Genomic DNA, 12,693 nt, shown 5'->3' with positions numbered 1-12,693 from the left:
TTTATTGCTTGTGCCTCGCCCAGGCAAATCGATGTAACTGTTCGCTGCATGGAAGACTCAGTCGCTAGTTTTGCGCCTGACATTACGTGATTCCTGGTGGCCAGGCGTCTAGCAGCTTAAGGGTTGCTGTCCACAAGTTGCGGATGTTGATCCACAAAAACAGTGCCACAGTGGCACTTCGCGCGTAGTTTTTGGCAAGTCACTTGATCTGTCGTTCGGTTGCAGAGGGAGCCATATACTGGAGCAGCGTTGCCATTCCTCCGCCCGTGATCGTGATCCAAAGCCAGCGGCCTTACCTGATGCCCCGGCTGCCGCACCCGGAAGACTCGTCTGCCGTAGAGGCCACGGCGTACGCCTTGCAGGCCTACCTCAAGCAGGGTGGCGTCTACCAGGATCAGATTGTCCGCTGGCTAAACCGGATGCGTTCCACCGATTACGGCTTCATCGGCACACAGGTCAGGCGTTGGCTTTCACCATTATGAATATTTCAATCCCTGTCTTGCTAAACCGTAAATATCCGGCGTTCGGCTTCATTCGTTTACACCGGCCGCAGGGACTCAGCGGTTATGAAGTTCTGCTGTTAAGCAGAGACGCAGGATTGGCGCCCGCATTCCTATGGGTGCATATTCTGAAAACGTTCATGATATTAGTGCATGTTAAAGAAGCCCAGTTGGTCAAAATTACTCTAGAACCTTCCATTTAGGCATCTCTGATAGTGTAGGCACAGCTTTGGACCTAAATACTGCAGTATAAAACAAAATCGTTTGTTTGCAATGGAAGCACGTTAATCTATGGGGGGTTCCAGCAAGTACAGACGCGAGCACAAATAAAAGGAATGGACAGGACAAAGCTGGGCTTGCAACTGTTTGTTTGGGCTTACAACTGGACTTACAACTAAGTCCAGCGTACACCACGTACACCACGCTGGGCTTACAATTGTTTGTTTGGACTTACAACTGGACTTACAACTATGTCCAGCGTTGTCCCGTCCATTCAGTTTACTTCTGCTCGCGTCTGTACTTGCTGGAACCCCCTATATGTTCACCATGCACCGACTAGCCCAGCAAACTACACTACTACGGAAGCACTTTAGACGGGAGCACGTCATCGCACTACGAAGCTTCCTTTGGTTGCGGCTATGAGAGCGGTATGAACCAAGCAAACGTGCCTTTAGCTTGATTAACATGGTGCTGCTCCTGAAAGGAACATTTCTCCATTTCCCCTTGTGCACCAATCTTTTTTAAACTTCCCTTTCAACACAAAGCATGCGTTTGACTTCGTTTTTCTCTCGCATATTTCAGGACACACTCGCAGCGCTGGAGGCCTTGACGCAGTATTCGTTCCGAACGCATGTCAGAGGCATTACAGAGATGAAAGTAACTGTGGAATCTTCATCCAACCCAGGATATCCCAGCACGTTACGCATATCCAAAGACGACTTGGCACGCAGAAAAGTCTTCGATGTGAGTATAGTGATCTTCCCTGACGAGAGAAATTGTTGGCGCATTCATTTAATTTAAAACAAGGCGCAGTTCAACGTGTATACTTGCAAAAAGAGTGCATTGCACATTCAGTAGTAAGTCTGGCTTCTGACCCGAGTACCTGTTGCTAGTGTAACTTTCGAGCATGTGAAGATCACACAGATATGTTCTATACCCTGTCGCACAATTTGTATGCAGCGATGTGGAAGCTACAGCTGGCATCCGTCAACCATGAGCGCAGTGATGTGAATGCACTGTGTCCCGCCGCGAAAGACACCATGTGTAACACCACTCTATTTGCAGAATGTACGACGCGCTTATCTCAGCACCGTTCAGCCTTCAAGAAAAGGCAGCGAATACTTGGATTGTCTAGCGTGTCTCACGGCGCGTAGAGGACGCTTATCTCGGCGGCCCTCTGCTGCTTGTGTTTGAAACCCAGTCGACAGGCTGGAACTCTTCACCTTGCGCGAACTTATGACAGATTTGTCAGCCTTGTCGATGTGGTGAAACCTGCTTTCATCAATATTTCATCCGTATAAAATATGGAGCGTCGATGCCGCCTGAACTCACATTATTATCGCAGGCAACGGCGCCGCTGAACAATGCCGAGCGCGTCACTCAAGCACTTGTTGCTCTGGCGTTGTTCTTTAATATGAAGCCGAGCTTTTTTAACCTGCAGTTCAACGTTTCTTTCGAGACGCTTGGGCAGGTCAGCGTTTTCGTTGAATCGAACTTTGAGCCCTTTCTTCGCGACGTCGGAATGTGCTGACCAGAATAAAATCCCCACACAATTCGCTTATGCTCGACCGACGGTGAGGTTAAAACATTTGCGTCTTTCATGGGCGTAGCATGTAGTACAGATATGTACTGAACATATAGAACAAAAAAGCTACAACAATTAACGGGCTTGATTGCGATGAGTTCATAAGAGTATATCACGCGCATAAATGGTCGTACTACGACAAGCCAGCAGTACAAGACAGCTTATAATTAGAACTACTTTTTAACGCGCAGTCCAGCGCGCCGTTGTCTTAGCCATCGTTGTCTTATCCAACGACATGTGAGCGATAGTATAGGACTACTCTATCTTTCGAACGAAAATCAAGCAGTTTTTCCGCATGCCTTACCTCTGTGCAGGTCCAACCGAACGTTTGGGGTCACTGTGATGTGTTGGCTCAGGGATCAGGCTTGTCCCTGATACAGCTCGACGTGAGTTACAACGTCGATCGTGACTTCTTGCTAGTGCCTCCTGCCTACGAGGCTTTTGATCTGACATTGGAGCCGAGGTTCTCTGGGAGGAATAGGTCACACATCAACATTCGCAGTTGTGTAAGGTGAGTCAATTATGGGGTTTTACGTGCCAAACAAAACCACTCTTTTATTATGAGGCACGGCGTAGTGGGGTACTCCGGATTAAGTTTAACCACCAGAGGATCTTTAACATGCCCCCAATGCATAGGACACGGGCGTTTTTGCATTTCGCAGCTTTTACGTGCTACCTTCTTTGTTGTACCACTTTTGTTTGACTGGCGTGTGCTATGTAAACTGGTTTATCGGTAGTCATATGTAAGTAGCGAAGTTGTAACAAGCACATTGGACTTCAGTCAAAGAGATGGCTAAAAAAATAATAAAACGCGTAATATCGTAACTAAATGCCTACATCTAAATCGTTATGAAACGAATACTTTGAGTTGCTTACAACGAAGTCGTTACGCGACTCTCCACCCCCCTCTCCCCTCTAGAGCTCCCTTCCTGCAATGAATTTTGTTGTCAAGTGACCAAGAGTTGAAAGTCAGTCCACCTGCCAGGTTAAACATGACTACTGCTTCCAACTAACTGCGCCAAGGAAGAGGGTGTTTCTTTAGTAAATTTGGGGGTCGTTTGTCTCGCCATACGCCTAGCATAACGCCTCAAATGCTCAGGGACGCATGAAATGCACACACTAAATCTACGCGCCCAAATCACATACACTCTCGAAGCTAACTGTTACGCCCTAATTGTAGAGGCCAATGTCCTGGAGAAAGAGAGAGAGAGCGCGCGCGCGAAGCCAGCATTTGGTATCATATTGGAGCCCCGGAAATCACGTGCGCGATGCCGGATCTCGAAGATGTTCATGCGCTTCTATTTCCGTGACTTCAGTACATTCCTCTTTGAACTCTGTGTGCTGCGTTCTCAGGCAAATCAGCAACACAATTTTTTTTTTCACTTCCCTAGGTGGACGATGACCAATATGAGTGCAGAGAGTGGAGCAGCTGTACTGGAGCTGGTCATTCCTACGGGTTATGCCAACTACAGGCCGGATCTCGATAACTACGTGAAGTCAGGCGAAGTTCCTCGACTAAGCATGGCCAAAGTGCTTCCCAGAACAGCGGTGTTCATGTTTGAACATGTAAGTCGTTTCACTTGATTGCAACGTGTTGGCTGCTTGATTAATTGATCGATGGGGTTTACTGTGGAAAGATACTATAGATATATACTGTAGTGGAGGGCTCCGGATTAATTTTTATCGCCTGAAGATCTTCAACGTGCACCCAGTGTGTTCGTCGAAAAGCGTCAGTATGCATAAGCGTCTTCAAACACATTACGACTACATCCTTCTGATAATGTTACATAGTGTGCCTATTTAAAAACAATAGGAAATGTGGTATTTCTAACACTTATGGCTTGAACGATTGCAGCTTACACACGAATGGACTTGCGTCAACTTCCTCATCCAGCGGTGGTATCCGGTTGCTAACTCAACGCGGTACCTGAAAGCCAAGGTGTATGAATACAATTCTCCAGGTGAGTGAGAAGTTTGTGGAGGAACATGCCGATTGTTGTGACACCAAGGCACTGCGAGGTGTTTTGTTTCGCTTTGTTCGAATAAACGCTTCTGTCGATGTGTTAGGTGTTTGAGCTGTAAGAAGCATAAACTTATAGTATCTCTGTAGCACCACTCGCTGACGCAGTTCTTATACTCCTCCCCTTCCCGTTGCATTGAACTGTTTCACTTACATTAAAAGGTGGCCATGCTTGATGCGGCTTCAACAACCGCAAGACGCAAAATGGCTGGCGGTTCCTTTACGTTATGCCTATTCCTCAGCGGTGAACGACAGTACCTCCCTTCTTTTGTGTCTGAGGTAGCCGTGCTATGACGTCGTGCTCTGTGCTATCAACCATTCGGTCATTCCAAGTGGTTCTGTGTCATGTCTTTATGAGCGACAGCGAGTGCATGTCACCGTCGACGCGTTTTCGTATAAGCATATCTGTTCGCTGGTAGCAGAAGCCTGCAAAGCTGCCATCTCCGCAATGTTAGATTGTTTGAGGGGAAGGTTGCTTCTCGTTTTAGAGGCGATACCAGTATAGAGTGGAGTGATTCATCAGTGCATGTGACTCAACATCTCGCCATGTAACTGCAATCAGTGTTAGAATTATATGAATAATAAGTGAAGGTACACAGTTTAAGATTCAACTTGGACCCTCTCAAATTTAAGGCGATCTCAAATAATTGCATCAAGAAGGTATTGGGTGCCCGCATCGACTAATATTATCTAGTGCCACACGGCGCTGTTTTCAGTTTGCGCGCTGCATTCATGGCTTACAGCTCAAAAAGATCGTAGTCAGCGATCAGCCTGAAGCGCGCTGAACGCTGACTGTGATGATACCATCCACTAAGATGGTGTTAAAAATAATGCGCACCGACAGAAGCGGAGCGAATCGACCTGATACGGCGCACAGCCTAGTCTGAAGTTTGTAAGAAGTATAGAATCATATCAGTTTTGCAGTTTCAGTTTATTATTCTCTAAATACAATGCATTGGTAAGAGACAATATGCAAACTTGTATATCACTTGTGTTCCGGCAATATATATCGCTGGAATACAAGTTAAATAACTCCAAAGTTGTCAAAGTTGTCCCAAATTCAGTAAGACACGAGTAACATGTTACCGAAGGCATCCAAACGTAGCATCGCAGCATGGCACACGAAGTTTCGTGAGGCTGTTGATGGTCGCCTTTCAATTATATCGAACAAGTTGTTTAGTTCGCATACAGCCCACAACAAAATACTGTGTTTGTACTACACATATCATATAAGTTCTTTTTTTCTTGACCGCCTGTCCTCTACTAGCTTGCGAGAATTGTGCGCTTGTAATGACCCACACCAATTATAATGTGGGTTTTAATTTTCCTAACAATCTTGCTGCATTTCTTTATTTTAGTCGCAGGTTACACGTTGCATCGCATCCCGATACCAGCCATAGTGAACGCTGCAAACTGACCTTCGAGTTCAGTTTACTTCCGCAGTGAATTCGACAAATAACATTAAGTTACTTGGCAAGAGTCGACCGGTTGAGATTCTTTACGTACTGTTCTCGACCGTGTTTCTGTTCCGCACTAGCTCATTCTTGTTCATTGCAATTTGCAGAAAACTACAAAGAGAAAATATGGGAAAACTACGACCTCTACGTGCTGAGCATCTGCGAAGTGTGTGGTTCCTACCAGTGCCCGTACTGCCCGTACTTCAGCGCTGCCAGTGTTCCCGCACTGAGCTGGACAGCGCTAATTGTGGCAGTAGTTCTCCTGTTCCAGGAACTTTGCTGCGCTAGAAGGAACTGCTGATGTTGAGTGTGTGAATCTCTACAATGCGTGCGTGTTCCGCGAGTGATTGCCGCACTATCGTAAGTCCTGGACTTAGTACACGCATGGTGTACTGTGGTGAAATTTATTTTAAAGCATACATTTGTTCTGTGTGGTTCGACTAGGTGCAGCGGACGTGGGAGGTAATGAGCGTCTTTGAAATGGCGCCAAGCGCTAATAATTGAGTCCCGAGGTACTGACGTGTGGCACACTTCTCGCGCTAAATGTGGGTGACGTGTTGGTTGTTCTAAATGTCTGTGGCTTGACAAGTATTGCGTTGTCGCTTGCGGTTGCGCCTGCCTACATAATATGCGTTGTGTATATTCCATGAAACTCGGTGCGAGACTTTCAAGTACGAAAAGCTAAACGCGTACTGCATCTCTTGTGAAGAAAAAATCCAGTGCCATGTGATATTGACTATAGTAGCTTATATGTACAATCGGTGCAGCGAAAGAAGTTACACATCATTGTTTTGAAAGATAACCGACAGCAGTGAAGTGTGTGCTGACCCAATTATTCGCTATGGTGTTGTTTTTACACGTTTCATTTAGCGCACGGCATGGAGTAAACTTTTCAGCTAGCGTCACAGTGGCATTTTGAGGTAGTCATCATTCATAGAGTCGTCTTTAAGACTTTAACGTTTTCCATCGTTAGATATCAAATCAAGGGTGAGATAACATGCAACGAGCGGAGAAGTTGAGTGCGCTTTTACTGGCTGTGTATCTTGAAGAGAAAACAGTCGGCTACATCACGTTCCATGGCAAAAGCATTGTCATAAAAGCCGTACTATGTGCTGCTTTTTAATTTTTTTTAGATCACAAATAATGAATGAAGGCATACATAGCCCAACTATCATGCTCACGATAGAAGACCTTTGTGAGGTGTCCAATATTAGCAATGAAGCACGGGTCCAACGATGGTAATGCGAGAGTTATTCCGGCACCAATAATTTTGCTAAAACAAATGTAAAAAACTGCCCAAAAGTTCCCGTATTCGCCATGCAGTTTGTACGCTAGCTAGCGCAAGAGCTGGCGCATTGCGGTAGTGAATATAGCATTAACGGAGGTTTTGGAAAAGAAGTGGTTCTCACGAACGAAGAGCTGCGTGAATTCGGGCACACAAATCAATCGCCAAATTGAGGTACGGAGAACTGTAGCAGCTCACGTCAAGCGTCGTACTTCGTGGCTTTGTGGCAATGCAGTAACACCTGATAATGCGACAATTGTGCGTTGACATTACCTGCCGATTTTAGGCCACACGCACTGCCGTCCTGGTTTACAAAACCGCTCGCTTGCAGCAGGTGTTCGCCAGAGTAGACTCCGTTCACTTACTATGGGTCTATGCTGTTTGCTATTACTATTAGCAAAGGCAGTGTGCCAGTGGCAAACAGTTCTTATGGCCGAAAATAATTTGCGACTCTTGTTTCACGGCCCGTATCCACACACACGCGCGCGCGCACACACACACACACACACACACACACAAAAAAAAAAAGTTTACGCTAGTATTGTTCTTGAGAAATAATTTCAGCCAATCCTGACGATGAAGATATTAGCAAAGGCGGTCAGCCATTGTAAAGAACACTTACGAATGAAAAGCTTTGCGAATTCGGCCTCAGATTCACACGACCACATTGTGGCGTGAAGGAAGGCAGACAATGACAATGAATGGGCCAACAGCGTGCACGGGCTCATTTCACCATTACGAAATAATCTACGGCCTTGAAATTTTCTTTTACTTGACAAAAGATGGCGTAATCCGCAAAGCGCAATGATGATGATGCACATAACATCTATAATGTTATTTGTATTCATTTGCAGCGTGCGCTGTGCCAGGAGACGAGAGTGAAGTTGCTCATTTGTGCGGCTGCCATTGCTCGCAAAACGGCGTTGAGAACATTCATTGCTTCCGAACTAGTGTTTGACACTTTTCTGCAAAATGTAACCGAGTAACACAAAAAAGCCTTTGTGGGTACATTCGATACATTCGAAGGATTGCGCTGATTAACTGATGGCTAGCGAGCGCCAGGTTGTACGGGTCATGCAAGTAGCTACTGGTGCTTACGCTCAGGGACACCAGAGCGTAGACATTCCGGCTGCAAATGAGCGTGTAACGAACACATATCACGTACGAACGTCATACTGAACAGCCTAAGGCAATCGAAGTATCACTGCCGTTGATAACCAAATTTAAATAGTTGGTTTCGGCATCTGCGTTAGCAACCACCAGAAACATTATTTTTTGTTCAGCCTGGCCTATCGATTTAGGGATTTAAAGTAAGCAAACTAAGATTACTTCTGATGAAAATTTAAGGTTGTATTTGCACTTCATTAGCCTCCATTACGCGGAAAGACTGTGATGCTTTTGTCGAATACTTAGGTAGGAATATTTTGAAGAAATACAGGGTTCCTAATATGTAAGGTATTTTAAATGGACAAAAGACTATCTATATTTTTTTTGCAATTTCAGCAATGTTTTGCCTGAAATGTCTTCAAAATCGACTTGCTTAAACGTAACAGTGCTAAGAGCAGTTACAGACGTGATTGCAGCTAGAGCACAAGCCACTTACTACAGGTGCTCGAAATATTTAAGTACATGCAACGCCGATGCGCACTTTTTAGACTATCTTTATTAAAATAGCAACAACAACAAAAAACGCGTAGTGTTTCGAAGCATACTACTACTTTATACAAAGCAATATACAGACGAACCCAGAGCACAACGTGAGCTGATCATACTCGACCAGTACAACGTAATAATTAAAACGTGTCACACTACGGCATCACTCTCAGTTTGTGATCGAGCCTCGGACCAGGATATTTAGTGCGACGAAAGAAATAAAGACGCGGTGATATCGTGAATAGCATGGTGGGTCAGTTGATTGATGTATATACCCCGTCGCTGTGCGTAAATATTCACTGTCGAATGTACGAAGCAGCTGTCCTGGCCGGTTCCTGAGCCATATCGCTCGCTGCCTATTGTGAGTGACGGGCGCCGGCTAAATACCAATCGATCTCGCGAACTGCCATCTTCGTGAAATGTGCCCTAGGTTCTCAGCTGCTTCGTTGGGTTGCATATTCCTGTTACCACTGAGGTCGTAGCTGTCACTTAGCAGTAGGCACCACTATTCGCTGTTTCCTTTATCCACCCAGACTACTAAATGTGCAAGTTCTTTTGCATTCATATACAAATAGCTTTATGCACTACATCCATAAAGCCTCTAGTTTTACAAGCCGTCATTACAGAGAACGTAGTAAATGTTTTTTATATATATGGTGTAAAAGAAAAAGCAATGACCAGGGGCCTTGTCTGATATGGTGCCAATTCTTTGTCACAATAATGCACTAGTAGATAAACATCAATGGTGCGTTTGCTGCTACGTGAAATGCGACCGCATCGTAAAGGTCACTCACGAGCCCAAAATATTACAGGTTGAACCTGCGTGTGCTTGGCAATCCAGAAAATGAATTTTGTGCAATTTATGTGCCTTGACTCGAAACTATTATTTGTTGTTATTGTTTGGTCCGGTGACTTTTTGTGAATGTTGTATTACATTTGTTGAGTGAAATCAGTTACTCTGATACGAAAGTGTACAAATATTTGGAGTTGCTGTTCGCAATGACTACTACTGAGTGGGTTGAAAAGATACACGCATAAGTCAGTCAAATGCAGTAGTAAAACGCTTTTTTTTTTTTCAATGGGATGATTTTTTGCTGTTTAATGGAGACTTCCTGCTCGAAAAAGAAAGAACTCGTATCGATCTTTCGGCTCTCATTCAAATTTTATGTAGTGAGTCGGTTCGTTAGCTTATGGTCAAGGAAACAGCTGTATTTAGGATTCCTTGAAGCACCATCGATGCAAGGTTCACAGATCAACATTTCATAAATTCTTCAAAAATGTCTTATAACATTGGCAGGGACGCAGTCAGTTTCTTTCTTTGTACAAGCTTTAGTGCATAGAGGTGTCGATGGAATACATTTGAAAACATCAGTGTGCGTTATTATTGCGAAACGATTCCAATGCTAGATGTCACTATTGAAATGCGTAACAGTGGTAACCCAATCTGACAAAAATGAGGTTTTATGAAACATTACTTCGCAAGTGGACAATTTGGTACAAACTCCTTCACTGACCATGCATTCGTCCTTCTTTTGCGCTTAAAGCAGACTTACAAACCCAACAGAAATAGAAACCGTCACTTCATTTACCCCCCTCCCCTCAGTATTTCGTTGCGTAGGAAGCTTTCAGATATTTGCACACTCCCGACTGTTTGCGTTTGTGCACAAATCGTGCAGTGTAAAGAGGAATGTATGCTGGTGTATGGTGTTTCCCTTTTCTTATTTCTACGACCATCTGTCGGGGTGAGTGCTGTCTTGAACACGGTTGATGTTTTGCGCAGGTTGCACAGTCACTACAGTTTTGTCATGCAGCATTACATCATATTATCGTTGCTTAGAGCGAAAGAGAGCGAGTCGTAGAGATTGTTGTTCATACGACGTCTTAAACGGCGCGCCATTACTTAACGCGTGTTAAAACGTTACATAACCTTCGTCTAAAGCTCATACCAGAAAAAGTTACTTCCGAGTGCCCAAAGATACAAATGTAAATGGCATGAAGCCTCTTGATAAGGTGAACACAGAAGAGCGGGTCATTAAGCACCAGACCAAGTCACACGTCCCAACTCCCTTAAGTCTGCAAACTGCGAAAGTTGTGCCTGTCCAGTCAACATTGAACTTTACTCTCTCAATCACAAAATTTCTTCTTTTGGCGGCCTCAAGATAAGCTTTCATTCGCTGGCGCGAGCGTTGAAGCCGGTATTGAGCTGGAACGATGAAGGGAGTAGGTTCTCTCGAGAAAAAAGATCACACGTGCACAACATATACTGCCTGAACTGCGGTTTTATTTGAGTAGTTACGCGTAGTGTTATACTCTGGTATTAGTCAAAGGACACAAACTGACATTTGTGCGTTGCCCATGTTCACTGCATGTGCAGCTGAGAACCTCATTTGCCTCCGGATTATGCATCTCACCAAGAAACAATCACTGCCACAGCTGCACCATGAAATGAATGCGTTGTTTGCTACCAAGTGTGTCTGAGAAATACAACTTGCGAGTCTTCGTATCGCGGCACATTCGTTCTCGTTGCTACGTGTATGCATGTTTGCATTCTTAAAATGGTCAGCTACAGGGGAAGTATACGGTGTAACGGATGTACGAGCACCTGATTTCGAGGGTTTGCATCTTCTTCCGGCACCTGTAGGCCGGCATCGCGTGTAGAAGCTTTGCACAAATGATGTATGATGTACAGACGCAATACAACAAGAGTTTTTTATTCTGCAATGTGCCCGTCGTCACATCTCTCTCGGCATGCCATTGCTATCAAAACACGGGTATAATGCCATAACAACGTGCACGCCTTGGGACTAAGGCGGTCAAATTAAAAATAAAGTGTTTTATGCCTAAGGCATTTTTCTTTTCCTTTTCATTTCACTAAACGAAAGACTGCTTTATTGAACATGAAAGCATTTTTCAGTCCTTTCACTTATTACATATTTATAACGAGAAATAATCAGCATGCTACTTTGTTCCTTTGAAAGTGCGTTTAAAACAACAAAGCACCATTATGCCAGTTTTAAAGCGCAGGTCAGAGTTTAGTGCCACATATATTCAAGAATACTAATGGCGCACTACATAAAAATTTGTCGTTTACGTGAAAAAAATATTGGCGCATCAGCAACCTAGTAAAACATTTCATATTTAGAAAATCAACAAGCTGAAATCTTCTTTTAATTATGGGGTTTTACGTGCCAGAACCACTTTCTGATTATGAGGCACGCCGTAGTGGAGGTCTCCGGAAATTTCGACCACCTCGCGTCCTTCAACGTGCACCCAAATCTAAGTACACGGGTGTTTTTGTATTCCACCCCCGTAAGCTGAAATCTTCTAAATTCCTGTGACTCAAGAGGAGCTGAATGAACTGACCAGGTAAGAATACCCACGAAGTTGGCGAGAAAAAAAAAAAAAACTCCGCAGGTTCGCCCGAAAGGCGAAGTATCGATTGCGATAGCAAATTAGTAGACAGCTATACGAAGTAAGGATAGTAGTTTTATTAGCCGTATAAACTTGTAAACATTCGCTTACTAACTAAACTAACAATCATGGTGTCACGAGCAAACATGAACATATCTTACTCGATGATCGCGCACACTCTGTCAGAACACCGGGGTGAGAAAGCGCGGCAGCAGCAGCGAGCGAATCGACCTTCGTGCTGCCTCGCTTCAACGGTAACTAAACGGTGAAAGCCGCTTAGTTAGCGGTCAGCACTTGCCATCTCTGAAAATCTGTCAGCACTTGTCATCAGCACTTGTCATCTCTGTCAATCTGTCAGCACTTGTCGCACTCTGTCCCCATCGCAGATCGCTTTCAAGATTGGGCCCACGCAACCGTGCGCGGCCGCGCCATACGCAGCCGCTGCCGGAGTAGAGCGCCCCCTCCCCTCCCTCCCCTTCCCTCGGTGCTTTGCGCGTGAGGGAAGACGGCACGCTTCCTCCCTGCTTTCCTCTCTTGCGATGGAGTCACCATCGTCGGCTCAC

The 12,693-nt window shown here is 44.9% G+C and overlaps 1 protein-coding gene across 1 annotated transcript in view; it reads left to right on the top strand.

Moving 5' to 3' along the window:
* Positions 1-11,440, top strand: part of LOC126547395 (CD109 antigen-like) — a 103,296-nt gene extending 91,856 nt beyond the window's left edge. The window contains exons 27-32 of the mRNA XM_050195377.2: positions 226-455; positions 1,302-1,463; positions 2,619-2,815; positions 3,696-3,870; positions 4,160-4,265; positions 5,889-11,440. Of these exons, the coding sequence (XP_050051334.1) occupies positions 226-455; positions 1,302-1,463; positions 2,619-2,815; positions 3,696-3,870; positions 4,160-4,265; positions 5,889-6,082 (1,064 nt within the window). The 3' untranslated portion in view covers positions 6,083-11,440. The remainder of the gene's footprint in view (positions 1-225; positions 456-1,301; positions 1,464-2,618; positions 2,816-3,695; positions 3,871-4,159; positions 4,266-5,888) is intronic.
* The last annotated feature ends 1,253 nt before the right edge of the window (positions 11,441-12,693 follow it).

Source organism: Dermacentor andersoni, chromosome 1 (genome assembly GCF_023375885.2).
Source record: "Dermacentor andersoni chromosome 1, qqDerAnde1_hic_scaffold, whole genome shotgun sequence".
Lineage (NCBI taxonomy): Eukaryota > Metazoa > Arthropoda > Arachnida > Ixodida > Ixodidae > Dermacentor > Dermacentor andersoni.
This window is presented reverse-complemented; position numbering and strand designations above follow the sequence as displayed.